Genomic DNA, 23757 nt, shown 5'->3' with positions numbered 1-23757 from the left:
AGCCTCCTGTCTCTGGCTTTTGGTACTTTCCTTACAGTAGCCTCAAGACTTCTCCATCCATATACCACAGAATATAAAAACACTAGGTTAATTGTGAAAGAAATCTCCACAGCTAGCAGCACCCAGAGAGATTCACAGCGTTATATTTAGAAGAGAAGAGGGAGGAAAGAGATAGAGGTGACCTGGAAGAGAAAAGGGAAAGTCAAAAGGTCAGAGTAATCAAGCCAGTAACCAAATCCCTAAGTGAAAATGGATACTGAATATTAGATTCTTAAAGGCACAAAATTTATAACAAATACCAAAAAGCAAAGATTAAAAATCTATAATAGATGTTAAAATCTCAAAAATGCAATATAAAAAATACAAAACAAAATCGATCACAAAAATAAAAAAAATATGTATAGGGAATTGTTTTTAATAGTATTTTTGAAAGGTAGGTTATAAAAATGAAAGTTAATGGAGGAATAAAGAACTCATTAAAATTAAAAAGTAATAATAGTAAAAATATATCTGGAAATTTCTCTAGATCTGTTGTGCCCAGTGTGGGGTCAGTTCAGTGACACATAGTCCCTTATTCGTGTTACTACTTGTTCTCAAGGTCTATGGTTGCCCCTCAAATGCACAATCTCAGCATTAACTGAAGGATTTTAATCTCTTGTACCTGTCACTTCCAGAGCAGTTCCCCCATCTTTGTTTATTTTGGCTTCCTCTGTTTTCAGGTCTCTTCAGTGCCTAATTTCCACCCTGACACAATGGGGCAAATGTGGCCATTCATTTAAGATCACTCGTTCAGTTGTGCTGTGGGGGAGAGACACTACAAACAAATATCACTGGCATGTGTGAGGAATGCTCACCATGCATGGGCCACACTGGGTTTACCACAGACCAAGGTGGCATGTACTTCCCAGGTCCACACTTCTCAGGCTCCAGGGTGCTCTGAAAGTACACAGTGTCATGTGGACCCTGAATTTCATGCACTTTCCAGGTCTGTGCTGCTCAGGTTCTCAGGTGCTTGGTAAGGGCGCAAACCCTGAAGGGCTGTGTGTTTTGTGCCCTTCACAGGTCCAAGCACCTCAGGCAACCAGGTGCTAGGTGAATATTATCCCAGGTAAAGCTTGCATTTTATGATCTCCCTGGTCCCAACTGCTTGGTTTCCCAGGTGTGCCATGTGTCTCCTCTAGGGAGCTGATCTCAGGCTGTGACACTCCTGGCAATGTGAACCGTCCAGGATCCCAGAGGGACATGGTTAGCAACTGGGAACCTGCTGACAATTTAGTGGTAGATGTAGTCTCTGGGGATGAGATTGCAGCAGCCCCTTGCCTTGTGGCTCTGGCTGTTGAACACCTGCCTCTCTGCCATTGAGGAGGGAGGGTCCTATATGGCAGTGGGCTTATACTCCTTTGGTATCACTCAATCCTTTGTTCCATTTGCAGCAGAAGTTTTGTTTGTTTGTTTGGTCTTTCTGGCATCCCATGGTTTGGATTGCTATCTCACATTAGCTCCCTCAGATTGTCCTCAGGGCATTCAATCCAAGTTCTTACTCTAAAGGCCAATGACACAGCCCATGCCTCCCTGCCCAGCTCCCACTCACTGCTGGCAGACACGAGCATCTGTGACACTTCTCTGCTAGTAGTTGCAGTTAGGAACATAGTCTTTGGTGTTTTTTTTTTTTTTTTTCTCCCAGTTATGTTGCCCTCTGAGATTTCAAAGCTCCCCAGAGACACGCCTATGACAGGGTTTCCTACTGTGTGGGAACTTCTCCTCCTTCACAACTCCCTACTCAGGACGGGTCTCCATACCTAAATTTGTCTCTGTTTTCATATATAATATTTTGCCCTACCTCCTTTCAAAGGGATTGGGCTGCCTTTCTGGTGTCCTCTAGCAGTGCTCAGAAGTTGTTTTGTGGGTGTTGCTCAGCATTCAAATGATCTTTTGATGAATTTGTGGGGGAGAAAGTGGTCTCCCAGTCCTAATCCTCTGCCTTTTATAAATCCAGATTGAACATCTGGAAGTTCTTAAATCACATACTATTGAAGCCTATCTTGGAGAATTCTGAGCATTACTCAGCTAACATATGAGATAAGTGCAACTGAACAGTCGTTTGAACATTCTCTGGCATTGCCTTTCTTTGGGATTGGAACAAAAACTGACCTTTTCCAGTCCTGTGGCCACTGCTGAGTTTTCCATATTTTCTGGCATATTGAGTGCAGCACTTTCACAGCATTATCTTTTAGGACTTGAAGTAGCTCAGCTGGAATTCCATCACCTCTACTAGCTTTGCTAATAGTGATGCTTCCTAAGGCCCACTTGACTTCACATTCCAAGATGTCTGGCTTTAGGTGAGTGATCACATCATCATGGTTATTTGGGTCATTAAGATCTTTTGTGTATAGTTCTTCCATGTATTCTTGTCATCTCTTCTTAATATCTTCTGCTTATATTAGGTTCATATCATTATGTCCTTTATTGTGCCCATCTTTGAAAGAAACGTTCCCTTGGTATCTCTAATTTTCTTGAAAAGATCTTTAGTCTTTCCCATTCTATTGTTTTTCTATATTTCTTTGCACTGATCACTGAGGAAGGCTTTCTTAACTCTGCTTGCTATTCTTTGGAACTCTGCATACAGATGGATTTATCTTTCCTTTTTCCTTTGTCTTTAATGTCTCTTCTTTTCTCAGCTATATGTAAGGCCTCCTCAGGCAACCATTTTCCATTTTTGCAGTTCTTTTTCATGGGGGCGGTTTTTATCACCACTTCCTGTGCAATGTCATGAACTTCCATCCACAATTCTTCAGGCACTTTGTCTATCACATCTAGTTCCTTGAATATATTTGTCATTTCCACTGTATAATTATTAAGGGGTTTGATTTAGGTTGTACCTGAATGGTCTAGTGGTTTTCCCTACTTTCTTCAATTTAAGTCTGGATTTGTCAATAATGAGTTCATGATCTGAGCCACAGTCAGATCCTAGTCTTATTTTTACTGACTGTATAAAGCTTCTCCATTTTTGACTGCAAAGAATATAATCAATCTGATTTCAGTATTGATCATCTGGTGACGTCCATGTGTACAGTCATGTCTTCTGTTATTGGAAGAGGGTGTTTGCTATAACCAGTGCATTGTCTTGGCAACACTCTGTTAGCCTTTGACCTGCTTCATTTTGTACTCCTAGCCAAATTTGCCAGTTACTCCAGATATCTATTGATTTTTGCATTCCAGTCCCCTATGATGAAGAGGACATCATTTTTTTATGTTAGTTGTAGAAGGTCTTGTAGGTCATCACAGAATCATTCAACTTCAGCTTCTTTAGCATTAGTAGTTGGGACATAGCCCTGGATTACTGTGTTATTGAATGGTTTGCTTTGAAATGAACAGAAATAATTCTGGCGTCTTTGAGACTGCAATCTAGTGCTGCATTTTGGACTCTTGTTGACTATGAGTGCTAGTCCATTTATTCTAAGGGATTCTTATTCACAGTAGTAGATACAATGGTCATTTGAATTAAATTCCCCTATTTCAGTCCATTTTAGATCGCTGATTCCTAAAATGTTGATGTTCACTCTTGTCATCTCCTGTTTGACCATTTCCAATTTGCCTTGATTCATGGACCTAACATTCCAGGCTCCTATGTAATATTGTTCTTTCAGCATTGGACTTTACTTCCATCACCAGTCACATTCACACGGATCACAGCTTTGTCTAGCTCAATGAAACTATGAGCCATGACATGTAGGGCCACCCAAGACAGACAGGTCATGGTGGAGAGTTCTGACAAAACATGGTCCACTGGAGAAGGGAATGGAAAACCACTTCAGTATTTTTGCTTTGAGAACCCCATGAACAGTATGAAAAGTTTCTGCATTTGCAAAGTAACAATGGTGATTACCTTGCAGATTGCTGTGTGAAATGAGATGATATTTTTAAATTGCTAAGCATTAAGACTTAACCCACAGGAAATGTGTGATCCATGGTAGATTTTATTAATATGTTTCCTTGGCTGGGTCTTGGTAGTTCTTGACTTATGGTCAATTGTGCTAACTGGTGAATGATGGGAATGTGAGTTTCTGCTTCTAGCAATCCTTCTCTTAGGCTTTCTGGAACAAAAGAACTGGGATACTTTTGTGAACTATCACAGTTCCCCAGTTTTTACGTTCCAGAGAGCCTAAAACTGCTCTGGGGTCCTGTAGGGTGAATAAGGACTCCCCTAAAGGTGTTTTCATGTTAATTGATTTTCCTCAATCAGACATTTTAGCGTGGTGCAGGTGGCTATGGACCATGCCTGAGGACTGAACTCCTGTCCAAACACCAAATGACCGTTACATTTCAAAACATATTGTGCAGTGAGTTGTGGTTGTTCTGACATCACCATGGAAACCAAACTGCTACTGACGGAAGTGGGAACAAGTCCTTAAATGGTCTTGGAAACTGCAAAAAATGTTCTTGAGAGGGGAACTGTGGATCTCCACACTAACAATTACTTTTCTCCTACATTTTGCCCAGAGTTCTCTTCTGTGTATATTTACCTCCCTCTGCTATTTGTTAAGGAGGGAATTGGGTTTCAACATTTATTTTCCTGAAGTGTTTAATTATCTTCCTCAGAAGGAGTGAAGGTGAAAATGTTAGTTGCTCAGTTGTGTCCAACTTCTGAGGTGAAAGGAATGTCCCTGTAAGCCTGTGGCTTACTGGGAAAAACCAGCTGGCCTTCACACCCGAAGAGCACAGCAGCATCACTGCCTGACCTTCCTAAGCACCATGGACTGAAAATGAAAAATGCATTTTTATTCCTTGATGACTTTATCAAGCCAACTGTCGGGGGCTTTTGGTGCTTTTAAAAATTCTTCTTCTTTTTCAGTTTTTAAAGTGGTATAAATCTAGCTAATCTTTATTACTTCTATCTGGTTTGAAGGCAAAGTACTCCAATTTTCATTTCATAGTTTGGAAAATCCAGTGAGTGGGAGAAAGGGCATTTTTGGATGGGCTTAAGATGTGGGAGACAGGCTATTCACTCCATTTTGAGTTCTGTTTGGCCAGAGTGAAACTCTGCTTGTGCCAAGGGACCCCCAAGGGATAACAACCTGATTTCCCTTTTTCCTCTTTGTACTGATAACTGAATAAGAGACAAGAGTGAAGGAATAATAGAAAGTCTGTGAGAGATCACTGTATCCAAATCACTTATGTACAAGAACATTCTTCCAGGGAGGGCAGTTGACTTGTCCAAAGTCACAGAAGATGCTGGTAACAGAACAAGGCCTAGAAACTCAGCCTCTTATCTTCCTTTCTCACTGATACTCTTTCCTTTTTGCCCCAACAGATTATATGTACTTACCTATGTGCTGAATGCTGGGTATCTATTGCTGTCATTTGGTATTAACTTGGTGTCCTTTTGTGATTGGTGCTAACCCCTCCCTGGGGAAAGTATGGTACAGAAAAACCTATAATTGGTAGGCCACACACATGCTCTATAGACACTATTTATATAACAATCATTGCAGGTATTTTATGAGTTGCTTTAATCAGCTATGTAGCATTTAAGGCCTCTTAATTCATAGAAGCAATTATTGGGATCTCCAATTAACAGATCAGAGAAGTAGCAACCTGCCTAGGATCACACATAGCAAGTAGGCAAATGGTACACTAAAGATTTGAAGTTAGGCCTGGCTGATACAATATATCACTCCTTTTCATTGCAGTTTAAAGAATATTTTGACTCAGAGGGAAGGCAGCAAGCCATACAGAGAAAGACTACCATTTGCCCACCCTAAATATTTTCAGGAAGATCTGGTTTTATGCAAAAAGTGATGCTTAGATACAGGGTCACATGTCATCATGGTTAAATCCATCATCATTTTGGTGTAAAATGTTTAAAAAATCCAATTAAGTGTATTATTTTAAATATGAAATATATGACAGATTTTTTTTTTCCCTCATCAATGAACCTAGCTACCTGGCTGAAGTTTTTGACATATTTGTAAATGTTCCCATGTACACAGACTATGCATGCTTGTGTTTTCCCACTTTCTGGAGGCTATAACAGAAATAAGAGATGAAAGTTATTTTTAATTTGGCCTCTGGATGAACATCCAAGTCTTCCTTTCCAGCAGCTAAACCTATATGCTTTCTCAACAGGGTATTAATTATCTGGCTCTAGGAATATAAACAGATGGGCTGTTCTGGCAGCTTCAGCTGCCCTGCTGGCCATAATACAATTGCTTGTGGACCCAGCAGGACTCAGAGGCTTCAGCAAAGAACGTTGTCCTCTTCAATAAACTCAGACAGGGGTACTGAGCAACTTGTTAAACACATTTATTGATTTCTTGACAGTAACCAAACACAGTGAGTGACCATTATAAACAAGAAAAGAAAGGCATTCATTTGTACTTTGTGAGATCCAGTTGCACCTGGAGAGAAAAGACACCCCTTACCCAAGAATTTACAAGGCAAAGTGCATTCCTTCAAGGGGGCATCATTGGCATGGGGGTAGAAGTTTTGAAATGCAGGAAATCTGTTGCCTGCTATCTCAGGATGAAGCTCACCTCCTATGCATGATCAAGCCATGGAGTGGAATTAAAATTATGCTTAGCTTATCAAATGCATTCCTGATTGCCACAAATTCAGTAAAAAACTGTCTGCAAATTAATAAAACATAGATGAAGGAACAAGTAAAAGCAAGAATGCAGTTGTATGAAGACAGAGCTTAGCCTGTAAGGAAGGAGAATAGATCAAAGCAAGAAAAATGAAATTAACTTGTTAAACACATTTATTGAGCTTTTAACAATAACCAAACACAATGTATGACCTTTGGAAAACAAGAAACAGCAATGGAACAATCTGAACTTGGCAAATCCTAGTATAGATATATGACAAAAAGGAGCAATAATTCAATTTTTTAATAGTCTGTGGTGAAATATATATATATATACACATACATATATATGTGTGTGTGTATATATATATATACACACACACACACACACACACATACACAATGGGTATCTCTTCAATATCTGTCCTTTTTCTTTTTGAGTTGCTGAGTAAATGGAAGAATCATAATCTAGAAATGCATCGTTGGCTAACTTTATCCTGGCTCACCTGTTACCAGCACCCTTAAAGGATCTTAGGACACTATCCAAGATCATTTGATGCAAAGAACAAAGTCCACTTGATGCTGTCAGAGCTGTGTTTTCTCCTCTCTCTCAGAAGAATTTTGTATGTACAAAGACTGAAAAGTCTCATTGGGTAGATTTACTTGTTCCAGAAAACAGTATCAAAATTGTACTCAGGTTAGTTGGTTATTTTCTTCTAAAACCTTTAATGAATGAGGCTTTTGTTTCTGAAACTTGACTTCCCATCTTGGGTGCTGTGTGAGTGTGTTTGTATGTAGATATATTTGCATGTGTGTGTATTTATGAGTGTGTGTAAGAGATGTACTCCTCTGCCAAGGTTTTGCAGACACTTTTCATGAAGGAAGGGCCAATCCAAAGAGTGAATGAAGCTTGAAGGAGGGAAGGAGAGAGAAGAAAGAAGAGGGACATTTCAGGTTACATCAATTCACAGTCGTAGCATTTCACTGAGGTGGAATTCTTCTTGGCTTGGCTCCCTACTTGAGGAGCCATTCATTTACTGGAAAGAGAGAGAAAGAAAGAAATAAAACAAAATGAATGACACAAAACAAGGCATAATTGGATGAATTTGCACACGGGTTGGGCAGTTTACTCCAAAGGGGAAGGGACAGTTTTTAAATGTCTGCTTACTTGTATGTATCCCAACTATCCTCTCCACCTTCTTATGAGCCTCTGAGCCTGAGATATCTAATAGTATTGTCATTAGCTACATGTGGCTGATATATATCTAAATTAATTAAAACTATTGGTTGCATTGTCATACTAGCCACACTTCAAATGTTCAATAGCCACATGTGGCCAGTAGCTACCATATTGGTCAATGCAGACACAGAACATTTCCATTGTGTCAAGAAGCTATAGTGCATGATGTTGCTTTAGACCAGAGGTGGGCAAATGACAGCCTGCAAGCCAAATCCAGCTGTGAACTGCTTTTGTGAATATAGTTTTATTGGAACACAGTCACACCCATTTATTTACATATTGTCTGTGGCTGCTTTCACATTACATCAGAGTACAGCAGAGCACAAAATCTATATTTCTCATCTGGCCCTTTGCAGAAAATGTTAGCTGATCCAACTCTTAGACTATAAGTTCTGTAGGGATAAGGTCATATCTTCATCACCTAGCTAACTGCCTGGCACATAAGTGAAAGTCAAAGTCAAAGTTGCTCAGTCGTGTCTGACTCTTTGCTATCCCATGGACTGTGTAGCCCATGGAATTCTCTAGGCCAGAATACTGGAGAATACTTGTCATTCCCTTCTCCAGGGGATTTTCCCAACCCAGGGATCAAGCCCAGGTCTCCCATATTGCAGGCAGATTCTTTACCAGCTGAGCCACCAGGGAAGCCTAGCACATAATAGGTACATAATAAATAGATGTTGAATAAAGGGAAGGCTCAATGAATGAATGAGTTGAGTATTTCTTGATGGAAAGAAACAGAAATTATAGTTTTAGTACTCTGGGTATGTCTGAAAGAGAGAGAAAATTAAAGAAATTTGGGGGAATTTCGAGTGATACGGTGGAGGCTAGTAGTGGTAGTTGCTTCTAAAAGTTGTATGGTAACATCCACAGTCCCCATATTCAAGTAACATATTATCAGTACAAAAGACTTCCCTATCCAGCCTCTCATTTTCTCCTCACAACAAATCATGATGTAGCTGGTATAAAGACTGTCATGGGAGCCAGGGCTAGAGAGGTAAATGATTTGACTTATTAGTGTCAGAACCAGGCCTGGAACTCTGATGTCCTATCTCCTGGTTGAAGACATCTCCATGACTCATCTCCACTTTCCTTTCCATATTGGGGTTTTACAAAAATGTTCAATAGGTACTTAGTGTGTAGAAGGGAAGAGAGTGGGTTGGATGTGAGTTACAGAAGGTGGGAGGCACCCTGAATACCCTCTTTAGTAGGAATTCTAATCACTTCTAGACACAAAGCACTGGAAAAAGATGTGTTCAGACACATATCTCATTGGGCCCTAACCACCTGGTATGTAGAGTTATTTGCTCACCTTCTAGGGGAAAAGGAATCTATTTGTATATAACTAAAAGTTTCAGTGCTTCTAGTTGTCCTATTTTAACACATAACTTTAGGGGAATCAGCTTCTCTGGGTTCTTCTGTAAAATGGTGATAAAAATGCTATCTTGTCTGTACTAGACAAGGTTTAAAGATTTGATCTGTGTTTCTGATTATGACATAAAAACTTTTTCAATAGAAAAGCACCATGAAAATATCATTTACAATCATGATTCCTATTAAGAGAGATAGTTCAAAGCCTTTCAGAGTAGGTTTAAGTAAGAAGACTAGAGTGACTTGTGTCTACTGCCCTCTGAACCCACCTCTATACTGAAGCTTCTGGGCCCGGTTGTTTGGACAGTCCTTCCCCTGTAAACTGAAGTTGATGTTGGTGCGGATGCAGCGGTTGTTGAGTGACTGGACAGGCCTGAAATTGTCACTCATGCTCAGAAAGATCTGAGATGGTTGATTCTGGCTGAGCAGGCGTAAGGAATGCATCTGAGGGGAGAGAAACAGCTGTGAGATCCACCCATCCTCTTACATGTAGTATGGAAGAAGTAAGACTACATAGACCATGGCCAGCCTGGGTAGTGCCAGCTGTGTGGGAAAGTGTACTTGAGCCTTCCACAGACCCTGATCCATGGGTTCAGTTGGTACAACCCACTGATGCCTCCATGCTTGGAGAGAGCCTTACTTTAAGCTCACTTGTTCCTGGTGTGCCTCTGGACAAGTCAGTGATTATTTTCTGTCCTATGACACATCGTCAAAGGAGAAAACCCAAATGGGTATTCTCCAGAGACTCTTCTCACTCTCAGACCCTGAAGCTGAGTAATTAAGGGAATTATTTTCTGATATGAGTATTATCAAAACTATAGTGACTGGTACAGGAGTCAAAGCTAAACTAAGTTGGATTAATTAAGTTATTTTTCTGTGACTATCAGGACCAAGAGCTGGATTAAAATGCTTTCAGCCATGTTCCACCCAGGACTGTGAAACTAAAGAAAACTCTCTAGCATAGAGGAGGATGAACCATGGTGCAGGAGGGAGCAGGAGAGTGCAGAGTGAAAGGGCTTCTGCAGTTTTGATTCCAGTGAATTCTTGACATCACTTTCTGATCTTAAATTCCATAAGATGACCCAGGATGTCATGAATAAATCCTTTTTCTAAGTTCAAGTTATCCCAAAGGGTTTGCTTGTCACTAAAATATCCCAATAAACAGAGATAGCATCAAGCACTTCAAATTGTTCAAAGAGTTGTCAGGTTGTGAGTACATGTCCTATAAAAGAGTTTGGTTTTGCTTCCTTTGCTTGTGTTTCCTCTGAGCTTTTATAGACCCTCACAACCACAGGATAGACTAATGTAATTTACCCCCTCATTATAAAGAAGAGAATTCACTTCACAGAAGTGGGGCCACAGGCTTAGAAGTACATAATGATCCATTAACAAAGCTGATCTCAGAAGCCAGGTTTCCTGATTCCCATCCAGTTCTGAGAAATGCTAGCTAGCCCAACAAGGAATATTGTGGGAAGCTCTAAAAAATCCTACATTCAAATATACTTATGAAATGCTACACATCATATTGCCTCCTCTTGGAGATAGACATATATTACCATTCTAAAGACCCTAAGAAGTCTCCCAGCAATGAAACTAATTTGGCTCTTTTTAGGTACAGTTTTTTCAAACATATTCAACAATATCATCCATTTTGCTCATCTGCTTTTTGAATACTAGAGTTGGTAGAGCACACTTTGGGAATTAACCCTTATTCCTTTCTCACTCAGGCAGGTAGGGCACATCTATAATTATTTCAAGTTCAGTCTTTCCAGATACTAATTCCTTAAAAATAGGTGTAATGAGCTGAATTGTCTAACCCACAGATGCAAATGTTAGAGCCCTAACCCTCAGTACCTCAGAATATGACCTGATTGGGAAATAGGGTCCTTATGCTGTTCAATCACTCAGTTGTATTCAACTATTCACAACCCTATAGACTGCAGCACACCAGACTTCTCTGTCCTTTACCATCTCTCAGAGACTGCTCAAATTCATGTCCATTGAGTTGGTGATGCCATTCAACCATCTCATCCTCTGTCGTCCCCTTCTCCTGCCTTCAATCTTTCCCAGCATCAGGGTCTGTTCCAATGAGTCAGTTCTTTGCATCAGGTGGCCAAAGTATTGGAGCTTCAGCTTCAGCATCAGTCCTTCTAATAAATATTCAGGATTTATTTCCTTTAGGATTGACTGGTTTGATCTCCTCGCAGTAAAAGGGACTCTCAAGAGTCTTCTTAAACACCACAGTCAAAAGCATCAATTATTCGACACTCAGCCTTCTTTATGATCCAACTCTCACATCCATGCTGACTGCTGGAAAAACCATAGCTTTGACTATATGGTCCTTTGTCAGCAAAGTAATATCTCTGCTTTTTAATATGCTGTCTAGATTTGCCATAGCCTTTCTCCCAAGGAGCAAACATCTTTTAATTTCACAGGTGCAGTCACCATCTGCAGTGATTTTGAAGCCCAAGAATATAAAGTCTTTCACTGTTTCCCCATGAAGTGATGGGATGGGATGCTATGATCTTTGTTTTTTGAATTTTGAGGATCATTATAGATGTAATTAAATGAGGTTATTGAAGTGGGCCCTAATCTAATATGACTAATTGGGGTAGACCCTAATCCCATTTGACTGATGTTCTTATTAAGGGGGATTTGGACAAAGAGACACAGACATTGGGAGAATGCCATGTAAAGATAAAGGGAGATTGAGGTGATGCTTCTATAAGCTAAGGAATACCAAAGCTTTTCAGAAAATTGCCAGAAACCAGGGGATAAGTATAGAACAAACTCTTCCTTACTTCATCTGAAGGAAATGTCTCTGCAGACAGCATGACCTTGGACTTAGAGCTTCCAGAACTGTGAGGTAATATGTTTCAGTTTAAGCCATCAAATTTGTGGTATTTTGTTAAAGCAGTCAAAGCAAATAATTACAATAAGCACTCCAAAAACCCAGCCAGTCTTCACATCATCTTCCCCACTAGCTAAAAGACCACAGAGAAACTCACCTGCATCCTGGTTATATAGACAGGTTTGTTCATTATTATCCAGTTTGCCGTCTCATAGCAGGGTGGGATAGTCATGGACCCATCATAAGTAATGAAACTAGAGGTCTCTGGATATAGTTCCTCTATATTAAGTCCTTGTAGTAAATATGCATCATCTGAAGAATAAAATAAGACTTAAGAATTAGGACTCTTGAGAAAGTGTTGGTTATTACTGATAACATTTTTTTTTTTTGTCCTTTTCAGATTCCAGTAGACTGTCAGGATAGGCTGCAGGAACAAACAGTCCCCCAAATATAATCATTTTAAACAAAAAGTATGTTTATTTTTCGCTCTAGTACTAGTCATGGCAATATGTAGCCACCAAAATGTTTTAGGCAGAGGAATGGCATGATAAGATTTGCACTTAATGATGCTTCCTCTGATGGTGGCTTGGCCATACAATATGAAGTTGAATGTAATGAATAAGAAAAGGATGCATTCAGCACATCTTTATTAAAGGTTATTGTAATTTGTTTAACCAAGCTTGCACTTTGACCATATTGGGTACTTTAGCGTGCTGCTATTATTGTATTTTATTTTATTAAGGGTGATGGGGAGGAGGGACTGAAGGAGACTACAGAATGAGGGCATTACAGGCATGGTTCTAGAGTAAAGAAAAAAAAATTAAGGTTTTTCTGAAACTATAATCAGCCTCTGTGTTGCATACACATTTGAGGACAGGGGTTGGGTGTGTGTGTGTGTGTGTGTGTGTGTGTGTGTGTGTGTTGGGGTAAAAAGGGAAGGCCAGAATCAAGAGGCTATGTTTATGGATTTAACCCATGTAGAAGAGTAACAATCTGCTTCCAAAACACTGTTATGCTGATATCCCAGATTCTGCTGCTGTGTAGATTTTCTTTGAAAGACTTACCAAAGTCAGCCTGAAATTAATTTAGGCTATTTTTTTTTTTCCATTGTCAGTCTGGTTTAGTTAGAGTGTGCTATAAGATTTGGTCAGACATATGAAATCCAAACTTTCAAAGAAAGTAGAAGCTCACTAGACTATTACCATGCATTGGATGGATCCCACACAGAAGCTCTAGTTCATTTAAGTAAACAAGCTATGTTGCTTAAGTGCCCTGTGTTGCATTCACCTTGAAGATAATTGTATTTAGTATTATATTGACCTTTCTCTCACCTCCCAAGAAGCTAGATTTGACCAAAGCATACCTAGGGATAATAGAGAAACACATGTTATTAAGCACCTTGTTTATATCAGTCTTTCTCCAGGCACCGGACTCACTACCTTATTTAACTCTCATCTCAACTCTCTCAATATCAGTATTAGTATCCTCATTTTATTGATGAGGAAATTACCTCAAAGAGGTTAAGAAACTTGCCGAAGTTATACAGTAAAGATATGGTAGAGCTAGGTGCCGAGGTCTGCTTAGTTCTATATCTCTTCACCAGAACATATAGAGTCCTATAAGTATAATGTAGCAGTATAGTCCTATATAGTATAGCATTTACTAGTATATTGGCTTCCAAAATTCACAGTCTTTTTGGCAATATTCTTCTGTTTCCTCCTTTTATGGATTACTGGCATTGATTTTCTCAACTGGCTCAACAGAATGATTTTGCACAATTCCTTTTTTCTCCCTAGTCGTCTAATTTATGTTCAAATCAAGCAAATGGACAGTGTGACTAATGGCTGCCATTTTGTGGTGATTTTACCCCATGATTCCATGCTAACTCCTCCCTCTTTACACCTCTTGAACCAGTTGATGAGACAGATATGCAAAAGCCTCTTTTTAAAACTATCTTTAGAAATGATTCACAATGTTAGATCATGGGGATATGAGCTGTTCTTTAAAAAATGGGGATATCAACATGAATCCGCCACAGGTGTACATGAGTTCACCATCCTGAAACCCCCTCCCACCTCCCTCCCTGTACCATCCCTCTGGGTCATCCCAGTGCACCAGCCCCAAGCATCTTGTATCCTGCATGGAACCTGGACTGGCGATTTGTTTCATATATTATATTATACATGTTTCAATGCCATTCTCCCAAATCATCCCACCCTTGCCCTCTCTCACAGAGTCCAAAAACCAATACAATATTGTAAAGTAATTAGCCTCCAATTAAAATAAATAAATTTATATTTTTAAAAAAGCAAAAAAAAAAAAAAAAAAAAAGAGGATATGTTTCTCTCTTCTCTATTTATTCTCTGCCATGATCTCACCCAGGTTTAAATGCTATCTGGATCCAAATGACTTCCACATTTATATCTGTAGTTATCTCTCCTGAAATCCACACTCATATATACAGCTGCCTACTCTATACTTCTTCTTTGAGGCCCATCTCAAGCTTAACATATTTGAAATTTCCTATTCCCTTCTCACCCATGAATATGCTTTATCCAAGCAAATGGAGTGATCCTTTTGTCAGGAGATCACATCACTATCTGCTCAGAGTCTTAGATTGACTTTTCATTATGAAACATCCCCAAAGGAAGGACTAATGGGGAAGATTGACCCCATTTAGCATTAATCTCTATGTCTCCTCTGGTTTCAGTATGTACCCAATAATGGTGATGCCACTGTATTCCTTTGAATGACAATGATTTCACCAGTAGTCCCATGCCAAAGGAGAAGCAGGAGTTGCAGGGAGCCTAGGATGCTATGAGCCTGAAATTTCAAATTACCCACAAGTTCTGTGCTTAGTTTATGACCCTTCCAAAGTGGAAACATTGGCAAAAAGCAAAAAAAGAATTCTCTTCAGACTGAACTAAATTTGGGATTAAGAGAAGAAGATGAAAAGCTTCATGTAATGTGAGAGTATTAGCGATACAACTAGTTTTAAGATCTCAGAGTTAAGCTTTCCTTGCCCATTAGGGAGGAAGACAATAGGACAGAAAGAGCCTACGAACATCCCTGGGACGACCTATGCTAAAATCCTTGCTATCCCACTATGGATGAGTAAACTATTGTTCAGGAAATGTTCATCCCCTTCCCAGACCCAAATCCATGGGAGCATTTTGATGTTGGGCTTGGCCGTGTGACTTGCTTTGAACAGTGAACAGTGGATAGAAGTGACAGTGTGTGAGTTTCAAGACTAGACCTTAAACAACATCATGCATTTCTGATCCCCAACATGAGAAGTACTTGATCCTAGACAAAAGAAAGCCATGTTATCTGACCTTATCTGACCTGCAGATTTACTGAGTCACCAACCAACCCACAGATGCAGCAGTGAGAAATCAATGCCTATTGTTGAATGCTTGTTCATTACGCAGAATTTGCTGACTAATAGAGCCACTCACTAAATGTGTATCATTGATAGAGGGCTTCACTTCTCAGAGCTTTGCTTTCCTCATCTGTAAACTGGGATAGCTATTAATACCTATTTTGGGAATAAGACTATGTAAGCACCAGGTGAGATGCTGCATGTGAAGCTCTAGCAGAGAGCCTGGAGTGTGGAAAATACTTAGCTAGCATTACTTCCATGTTCCTGATGCTGATGCAGTTAGCAGAGTGTGTACACATATGAGTGAGTGTGGCAGATTGAAGCTACACTGGAGTCTAATTCTGGGTAGCAGCAGAAGAATGGGTTGGTTGTGGGGGTGGTCAGGGGCCAAGGTCAGGTGTTCCTAAGTATTGTGGTTGGATAGTAGCTGGGGGGATTCATTTTTTTTCTTGCTTGCTTAAAAGAATGAAAGCAGAGGACTCTGGTAGGTGCCCCTGAGCAGGAGGTATTGTCTACGAGAGTTCATGGGAAAATGCCAGCATAACCTGGTGTCTCCTGCAAAGACCCTGGAGGGACTTCTCAGGCTTATGTTTCCCACCCACTGGCTATGTTCTCAGGCATGACTCCTGTTTCAGAAACTTCCTTGTTGCTCCCTTGTTTGGACAAATTTCCACAGGCTGGCTGCCTCTAGGTGATTAGCTAGAAAGAAGAGTGTTGGCACTTTCCTGCTGAGAAAATTCATCCCTTTCAGCCACATGTCCTAGGCATTGCAGTGTCTGGGTTATTCTCACTTGTCCATGCAGAGGAAGAGCTGATGAAGGCAAATTTCCTGCCTTTGAACTTTTCAGATTCCTTTAAGTCCTCTCCTTGCATTTGTGTATGCTGTTTGGAATGTCCTTCACTCTCTCCTTCCCTCCTTCTTTCCTTCCTTTCCCTCTCCTTCTTTCTCTTCCTCCCTTCTTCCCTCCCTCCCCTTTCCTCTCCCTTCTTTCCTCTATTCCTCCCTCCCTTTCTTCCCTTATTTCTTTCCTCACAATGGTTGTTCATATATTTAGTACTTATTTGAATAGCAATCCCTATTTAAAAATCTGCCATGAATTTTAGGCAGATTTTCTATGATCCCAAGAGTTCCATTCCTATTTTTAATACATTGTGCTTATTACACAAATCTTTAAGAAACACCATTATATGTCTGTCTCCCTGACTAAAGAGTGAGAGACTCATCATTCACGTGAAAGGCCACCTTCCCATAGAGCAAACCCGTATGACTGGTTTTATCTTTGGAAGCAGCCACATCACTTAACATTAATCAGCCTAGAGCTGTGAGGTGGGGTGGGGTGCAAAGTTTGACTAATGGTTGACTGCAGCTGGCAATCTCTTAGATGGTGTGTTGGGCTTTAAAATGTAATTTGATGGCTTTTCATGGTCTCTAAACTGCAAATTCAAGATATTTGAAAGCATTTTATTTAATTTTATGCTCTTTTAGCAAAAAAGTTAAAAAACTAATAATCTTTATGAGCAGTTATAAAATGTATTTGCAACCCAACACAGAAATGTCTCCCTTTGCTAAGCAATCTGAGTTTGAGCTTAAAGAACTCTATGGGTACTTATGAGGAAGACTGGGATGGTTTTGGAGATATTTCTTCTGGCTGATTCTCCAGGTTTCCCAGCGTTCCCAAACTCTTCATAGGGGAGTGTTCTGTGTGGAGGGCTGGTGTCTGGCCCATCTTTATATCCCAAGAGCTTCACTTGGTGCTGTCATGTGGCAGGCATGAAAGAAATACTTGCTGAATTGATGAGTAATTGAAAAAGAGAAGGATTCTCCACACTCTTCCTCCAGCAGTCCTAGGTGAGATCTGTAAGGCATTCATTTTGTCTTTCCACATCACCATCCATAGCAGTGTTCTACACCAAGTGAGGACATGCCAAAGGGATGTGGGGTGTCAGAATGTTTGTGTACTGATTTTTACTTTTGCAAAAATCAGATTCAAAATCCTAGATTTAGAAGGACCTTAGAAACTGAATTTCAACTTCTTTACAAAGGAGGGAACAAAGTGAGGAAGCTCTTTGCTTAAGGACAAAATCCCACTTTCTTGCTCACTTCTAATTAGTTAAACTTTTTCCTGTTATTTTCTTTAATCCCTTTATGTGTACTATTTCCATAACTTTCACCAAGTCCTGCAACCTCTAAGATTGCTACAGAAGACAGTGGCATCCTTTCCACTCTACTCTTTTCAACTGTGCACCATTACCTCTTTTCTGCTTACAGATTCAGGGAATTATACACTCTAGAAACCCAAGGAAATTGGGCAGAATTCTATAGCTCATTGTGTCACACATGGAAATGAAGAAAAATGCCACCTTGTCTAACCTGAAAGGGAGACCCAGTGACACAGAGGGGGAGATGTGGTCCAGCTGAGGGCCTTAGAATGTGTTGAAGTTGGATCAAACCACCTGGTGAATGCTTTCTCAATCACATAATTGGCAAAGCCCTAAATGTGGCCAGCTGATATGTTGGAGTCTGTCAGCTAGTAGGATCTCCCAGCTCATTACCAATCCATAGGATAATGATGACCATCATCATAATAACCATTATTGCTTTAGACAGGCATGGATGAAAAAGGCACTCTGGGGGTTTCTGCTTGAAATGAGTTGTTTCTTAGCCAATCCTGACTCTCCAGAGTGATTTTCTACAGAACTGAATGATCATGAAGCTGAAAGAGGCCCTTGGAGATCATTAGTTCTGGCTTTCTGCCTTCAAACAGGACTAACCTTTAGAGAATAGTTGCTATATAGAAAATTCAGCCAAACTTACTTTTATATGTTATTCTTGTGATAGTATCTCTGTTGAGCATTCGATTAAGAAATGGGTTTGATGAATCAGAAACCTAGGGGGGAAAAGAAAATATTAGTAAAAGGTAGGCAGAAGTTAACTTTGGTGGAAAAGGAGAAAAGGTGAGAAAAACATATTGTGCACACATAGACATGGGAGAACTAGTCATTCTTAGGGAAGCATTTCAGGGTAGGTGAAAATGAGAGTATGGAGGAAGGATGGGAGGTAAAGATAGAGAGGCAAGGGATAGCTCATGCCAGGTTTTGAATGTCATATTAGGGCATTTAAAGTTTATTTTCTAGGAATAGGGAACCATCAGAGGATTTTAAGTAGAGAGTAGGGAGTGACATATTAGGAAGGGGATAGTTATCCAAGTACAAAGAGAAACAGAAAGAGTGCCAAGAGTATTTGTGCTGATGCAACCCATGAAAGGAGAGTCAAAAACAGATTGTCCTGTTAGGTAAGGAATCTGCCATGTCCTTTAATTGAGTGTCTTGGGTCCCTGGTACCTGGTGAGTCTGGGCAGAGCTAACATTAGGACTAGACCCTTTTGAGCTGATTGAAAATAATTGAAAATTTTCCAAAATGCACACAGACAATTTGTGAACTTTAGCGTGTTGACTATGTGGGTGAGAGGATAAAATATGTACTTGGTATATATGCACTTAAATTGGAAGTTAATGGTGTGTGACTGAGAAGCAATCATAGCTAAATCTCTGCTCCCTGTGGTTATAGGAAAGGTGGGGGACTAGGAGGAGACAGAGATAAGTGAAACCTACAGATAAACAAATCTTTTATTTTAACAAACAATTCCAACCCTTTTATGACTCAGAGTTTGGTTGGTTGACATCTCAAGGGTTCAGCTGACCTAGATATGGGGCTTCTCAATTTCTGTTACTGCTTACCTTGCAGGGAATTGGGAAGGGGAGGTAGAAAGATCAGAAGGAGGGGAAGAGTGCCAGAGGCTTTGTTCATGTCATTTCTAGGTATCAGTGCCCAGAAAAGTCTGGCCTGTGTCCCATGCATAATCAGTTTGGGAATGAGTGAATGGCAAGTCACAGCTTGGATGATTCACTGTGGAGCATCTTGGAGTTGATTATGTTGGACAAAGATAGAAATGCTGTAGCTTATTTTGAGATCCAGCCTGAAAGTTTCAGGTTTGCTCAGGGAAAGACTGGAAGCATCCCTAAGAGCCAAACTGTCCTGAGAAGATGCAGGAGCTAGGGACAATCTTTTTACTGATCTCAGGATCTGGGGCATAAGTTCCTCTCAGTAACCCACAGGGCAACAATCAGGACCTGTGTCAGTAATCTAAGTGGAATGAGTGCTTCTACAGAAGCCTGTGAAACATTCCATTAGTTTTCAGTTAGAAGGCTCACTTCTGGCAAATCAATCACCCTGTAAGCTGTAATGTGCCCACATTGCCAGGATGACATTCACTGACTCGGAAACTTTGAGCAAAGTGAGGAAATGTCAGTGGCCGAGGCTGAGGCACTCACCAAAGGTCAAGAGCTGTTGGGCAGTCCATGTTGGTCATGAGAGTTACTCACAGAAGGCCTAGATTTGGGAAATTTACAGGAGATGTGAGCCCTTGGATATGCATTGCCTAATACTGTGAAATGCCTTCAGGCTGCATAAGAGTAAGTATGTCCCAGGTTGAACACAACAAGAAGTTATCAATGTCATAATTGGGGCTGGTTGAGGGATATAGATATTTGTCCTATGTTTGTGGGCAGCAAGGGAATGTAGGGGAAAATTTTTTAATGTTGCTTTCTCTTTTCTCCCTTCCAGCTCTATGTGAACAAGGTCATTAGTGTCAATATTAAAGTCAAGCAAGACCTGGGATCCTTTCCTGAATGTACTATTATGAGCTACATGAACGAGGATGTAATGTCAAAAATTATTTGTACCATTTTCCTCATTTTCCTTAGGGACACTGATGTCCACTCCACAGGTTTATTATTAGGGTTAAATGATAAAATATGTATGTAAAGTACATGTCTCAGTGCCTTGCATTTAGTAATCTACTATTTATTATAACAGGGTCTGTGATGATGCCAAGAGGTATAGAACAGGGATTGGAAGGATCTGTCTGTACCAAGACCAATTCCTTTGGGAAGTTTTATTAGGGATTAAGAAAGCCTAAAATCATACTTACCTGGTCAAAAGCCCTTTTCTATATTTGCCAGTGACAAGCTAAAGGAGGTGGGATTGGTGGTCAGTGGCAGCAGTATATCCAGGGTTCAGCTCTCCTGGGACCACAAAAAGGCTTAATCTGACCCAGGTGAGGGAGAGGAAGTTAGGAGGCTGCGTGACCAGACAGAGCAAAGTGACTGTTGTAAAAGATGATGCTCACGAGGAAGGAGAGGGAGTGGTGTCTGGGGCTGCCCCTGTGCCCATTCTGTGTGATGATAATGTCTTCATGAGAGCTGTATTAAAACTCCCTAGTGCCAAATGCTGAATTTCTATTGACTGTCATTAGATTCGAAGTTCTGACTGGGGCACTTCCTCTAATGGTTTGGCTAAAACTTCCCAAGGAGCTACACAATGACTGCCAACTTTTAGAACTGCCACACTGTAACACCCCCCCTTTTTTTGGGGGGAAGACAGTTTTTTTTTAAGAAGTTAGAAATATTTATTGTTTAAAACAAATATTAAAACAGCAAAAGCTAATTGATGTAAAAACTGGTATCTGAAAGCGGGTGTTGCCCATTTTAGGTTTTGTTTTCATAATAATTTATACATACTTAATATTGGCTTTGAATTCAGGCTATAGATGGAGGTTGGAAAATAATGAGGCAACTGTTAGTAGAGACTGAAAAAAATGGTGAACCAAGTTATGACATAGAACATTTGGCAAAATTTTCATCTATAGGAACTTGTACAGAAGACCCTTTGTAATACCTCTAAAAGTTCTAAGCTAAATGTAAGAGTCCTCAGCAAGACAAATAGGCTGTTAATAATCCTAAGGACATTATTTTTTTCCCTACAGGAATTTGCTGCAACCAGAGTAGAGAAAGCCCTGTCCTGGGGGGCGGAATTGGATGCAATTCATTACTTCAGAAGCAGTGAATTTTAGGATGTATATAGAGTAGATATGCATCAGATTCATAGAAAATTCATCAAGTTTTAAAGTCCATTATACAAATAAAATAACTACCTGCTTGGACAAAAAGAATTGCAATAGTTAAAATAGAAGTAAGATTTCTGGACTTCTAACATTCTATGGATAGAAATCAGAATGAGAATAACAGATATTTCTTACCCAAAGAGGTGAAAACCCTACAGGAAGAGCTGAGGCATTCAGAAGATTGTGAACAAGTTAAGTATCTCAGGGAGCAGAAATGAAATCTAATCAAGGAACATCCCCAGGCCAAGAGTAGGAGAACATTTTTAAAATTAATTTTTATTGGAGTATATCTGTTTTATAATATTGTGTTAGTTTCTACTGTATAGAAAAGTGAAGTAGCTATACATATGCATATATCCCCTCTTTTTTGGATTTCTTTCCCATTTAGGTCAGGAAGCAAGAGTTAGAACTGGACATGGAACAACAGACTGGTTCCAAATAGGAAAAGGAGTACGTCAAGGCTGTATACTGTCATCCTGCTTATTTAACTTATATGCAGAGTACATCATGAGAAACGCTGGACTGGAAGAAACACAAACTGGAATCAAGATTGCCGGGAGAAATATCAATAACCTCAGATACGCAGATGACACCACCCTTATGGCAGAAAGTGAAGAGGAACTCAAAAGCCTCTTGGTGAAAGAGGAGAGTGAAAAAGCTGGCTTAAAGCTCAACATTCAGAAAGGGAAGATCACGGCATCTGGTCCCACCACTTCATGGGAAATAGATGGGGAAACAGTGGAAACAGTGTCAGACTTTATTTTTCTGGGCTCCAAAATCACTACAGATGGTGACTGCAGCCATGAAATTAAAAGACGCTTACTCCTTGGAAGGAAAGTTATGATCAACCTAGATAGCATATTCAAAAGCAGAGACATTACTTTGCCAACAAAAGTTCATCTAGTCAAGGCTATGGTTTTTCCAGTGGTCATGTATGGATGTGAGAGTAGGACTGTGAAGAAGGCTGAGAGCCGAAGAATTGATGCTTTTGAACTGTGGTGTTGGAGAAGACTCTTGAGAGTCCCTTGGACTGCAAGGAGATCCAACCAGTCCATTCTGAAGGAGATCAGCCCTGGGATTTCTTTGGAAGGAATGATGCTAAAGCTGAAACTCCAGTACTTTGACCACCTCATTAAAGAGTTGACTTATTGGAAAAGACTCTGATGCTGGGAGGGATTGGGGGCAAGAGGAGAAGGGGACGACAGGGGATGAGATGGTTGGATGGCATCACTGACTCGATGGACATGAGTCTCAGTGAACTCCGGGAGTTGGTAATGGACAGGGAGGCCTGGTGTGCTGCAATTCATGGGGTAGCAAAGAGTCGGACATGACTGAGCGACTGATCTGATCTGATCCTATTTAGGTCACAACAGAGCACTCACTAAGTAACATTCCCTGAGCTACACAGTAGGTCCTCATTAGTTATCTATTTTATATATAGTAACAATGGTGTTATATGTCAATTCCAATTTCTCAAATCATCCAACCCCTCCTTCTCACCTTGGTGTCCATATATTTGTATGCTATATCTGTTAGCATATTCTCTATTTCTGTTTTGCAAATAAGATCATGTATACCATTTTTCTAGATACCACATATATGTGTTAATACATGATACTTGGTTTTTCTCTTTCTGTCTTACTGTACTCTGTATGATAGTTTCTAGGTCCATTATCTAGGTCCACTATCTAGGTATGATAGTCTCTACAAATGACCCAGTATTGTTCCTTTTAATGGCTAAGTAATATCCCATTGTGTGTGTGTGTGTGTCTATATTTATATGTATCTCATATATTCTTTATCTATTCCTCTGTTGATGGATATTTAGATTGATTTCATGCCATGGCTATTGTAAATAGTGTTACAATGAACATTGGGGTGCATGTGTCCTTTTGAATTATGGCTTTGTCTGGGTATAAGAACAGTAGTAGTGTTGCTGGGTCATACGGTAGTTTTATTTTTAGTTTTTTTAAGGAACCTCCATATGGTTTTCCATTGTGGCTGTATCAATTTACATTCACACCAACAGCAAAAGGGTTTACTTTTCTCCACACTCTCTCCAGCATTTATTGTTTGTATAATTAAAAAAAAAATATTTTTAATTGGAGGATAATTGCTTTACAATTTTTTGTAGATTTTTTTAATGACAGGCTAGCTGGTGTGAGGTGATACATCATTGTAGTTTTGATTTACATTTCTCTAGGAATTAGTGATGTTAAGCATCTTTTCATGGCTTTGTGGGCCATCCGTATGTATTTTTTGGATAAATATCTGTTTAGGTCTTCAGACCAATTTTTAATTGAGTTTTTTTATATTGAATGTATAAATTATATTTTGGAGATTAATCTTTTGTCAGTTGTTCCATTTGCA

At 39.9% G+C, this 23757-nt stretch overlaps 1 protein-coding gene across 1 annotated transcript in view; it reads right to left on the bottom strand.

Annotated features, from left to right (window-relative positions):
* Nucleotides 1-6343: 6343 nt before the first annotated feature.
* Nucleotides 6344-23757, bottom strand: part of CA10 (carbonic anhydrase 10) — an 837221-nt gene continuing 819807 nt past the window's right edge. The window contains exons 7-10 of the mRNA XM_070388901.1: nucleotides 18240-18312; nucleotides 12200-12354; nucleotides 9461-9635; nucleotides 6344-7620 (exon numbers count right to left, since the gene is read on the bottom strand). Coding sequence (XP_070245002.1) covers nucleotides 7598-7620; nucleotides 9461-9635; nucleotides 12200-12354; nucleotides 18240-18312 — 426 coding nt within the window. The 3' untranslated portion in view covers nucleotides 6344-7597. The remainder of the gene's footprint in view (nucleotides 7621-9460; nucleotides 9636-12199; nucleotides 12355-18239; nucleotides 18313-23757) is intronic.

The sequence above is a fragment of the Bos mutus genome, chromosome 19 (genome assembly GCF_027580195.1).
Source record: "Bos mutus isolate GX-2022 chromosome 19, NWIPB_WYAK_1.1, whole genome shotgun sequence".
NCBI lineage: Eukaryota > Metazoa > Chordata > Mammalia > Artiodactyla > Bovidae > Bos > Bos mutus.
This window is presented reverse-complemented; position numbering and strand designations above follow the sequence as displayed.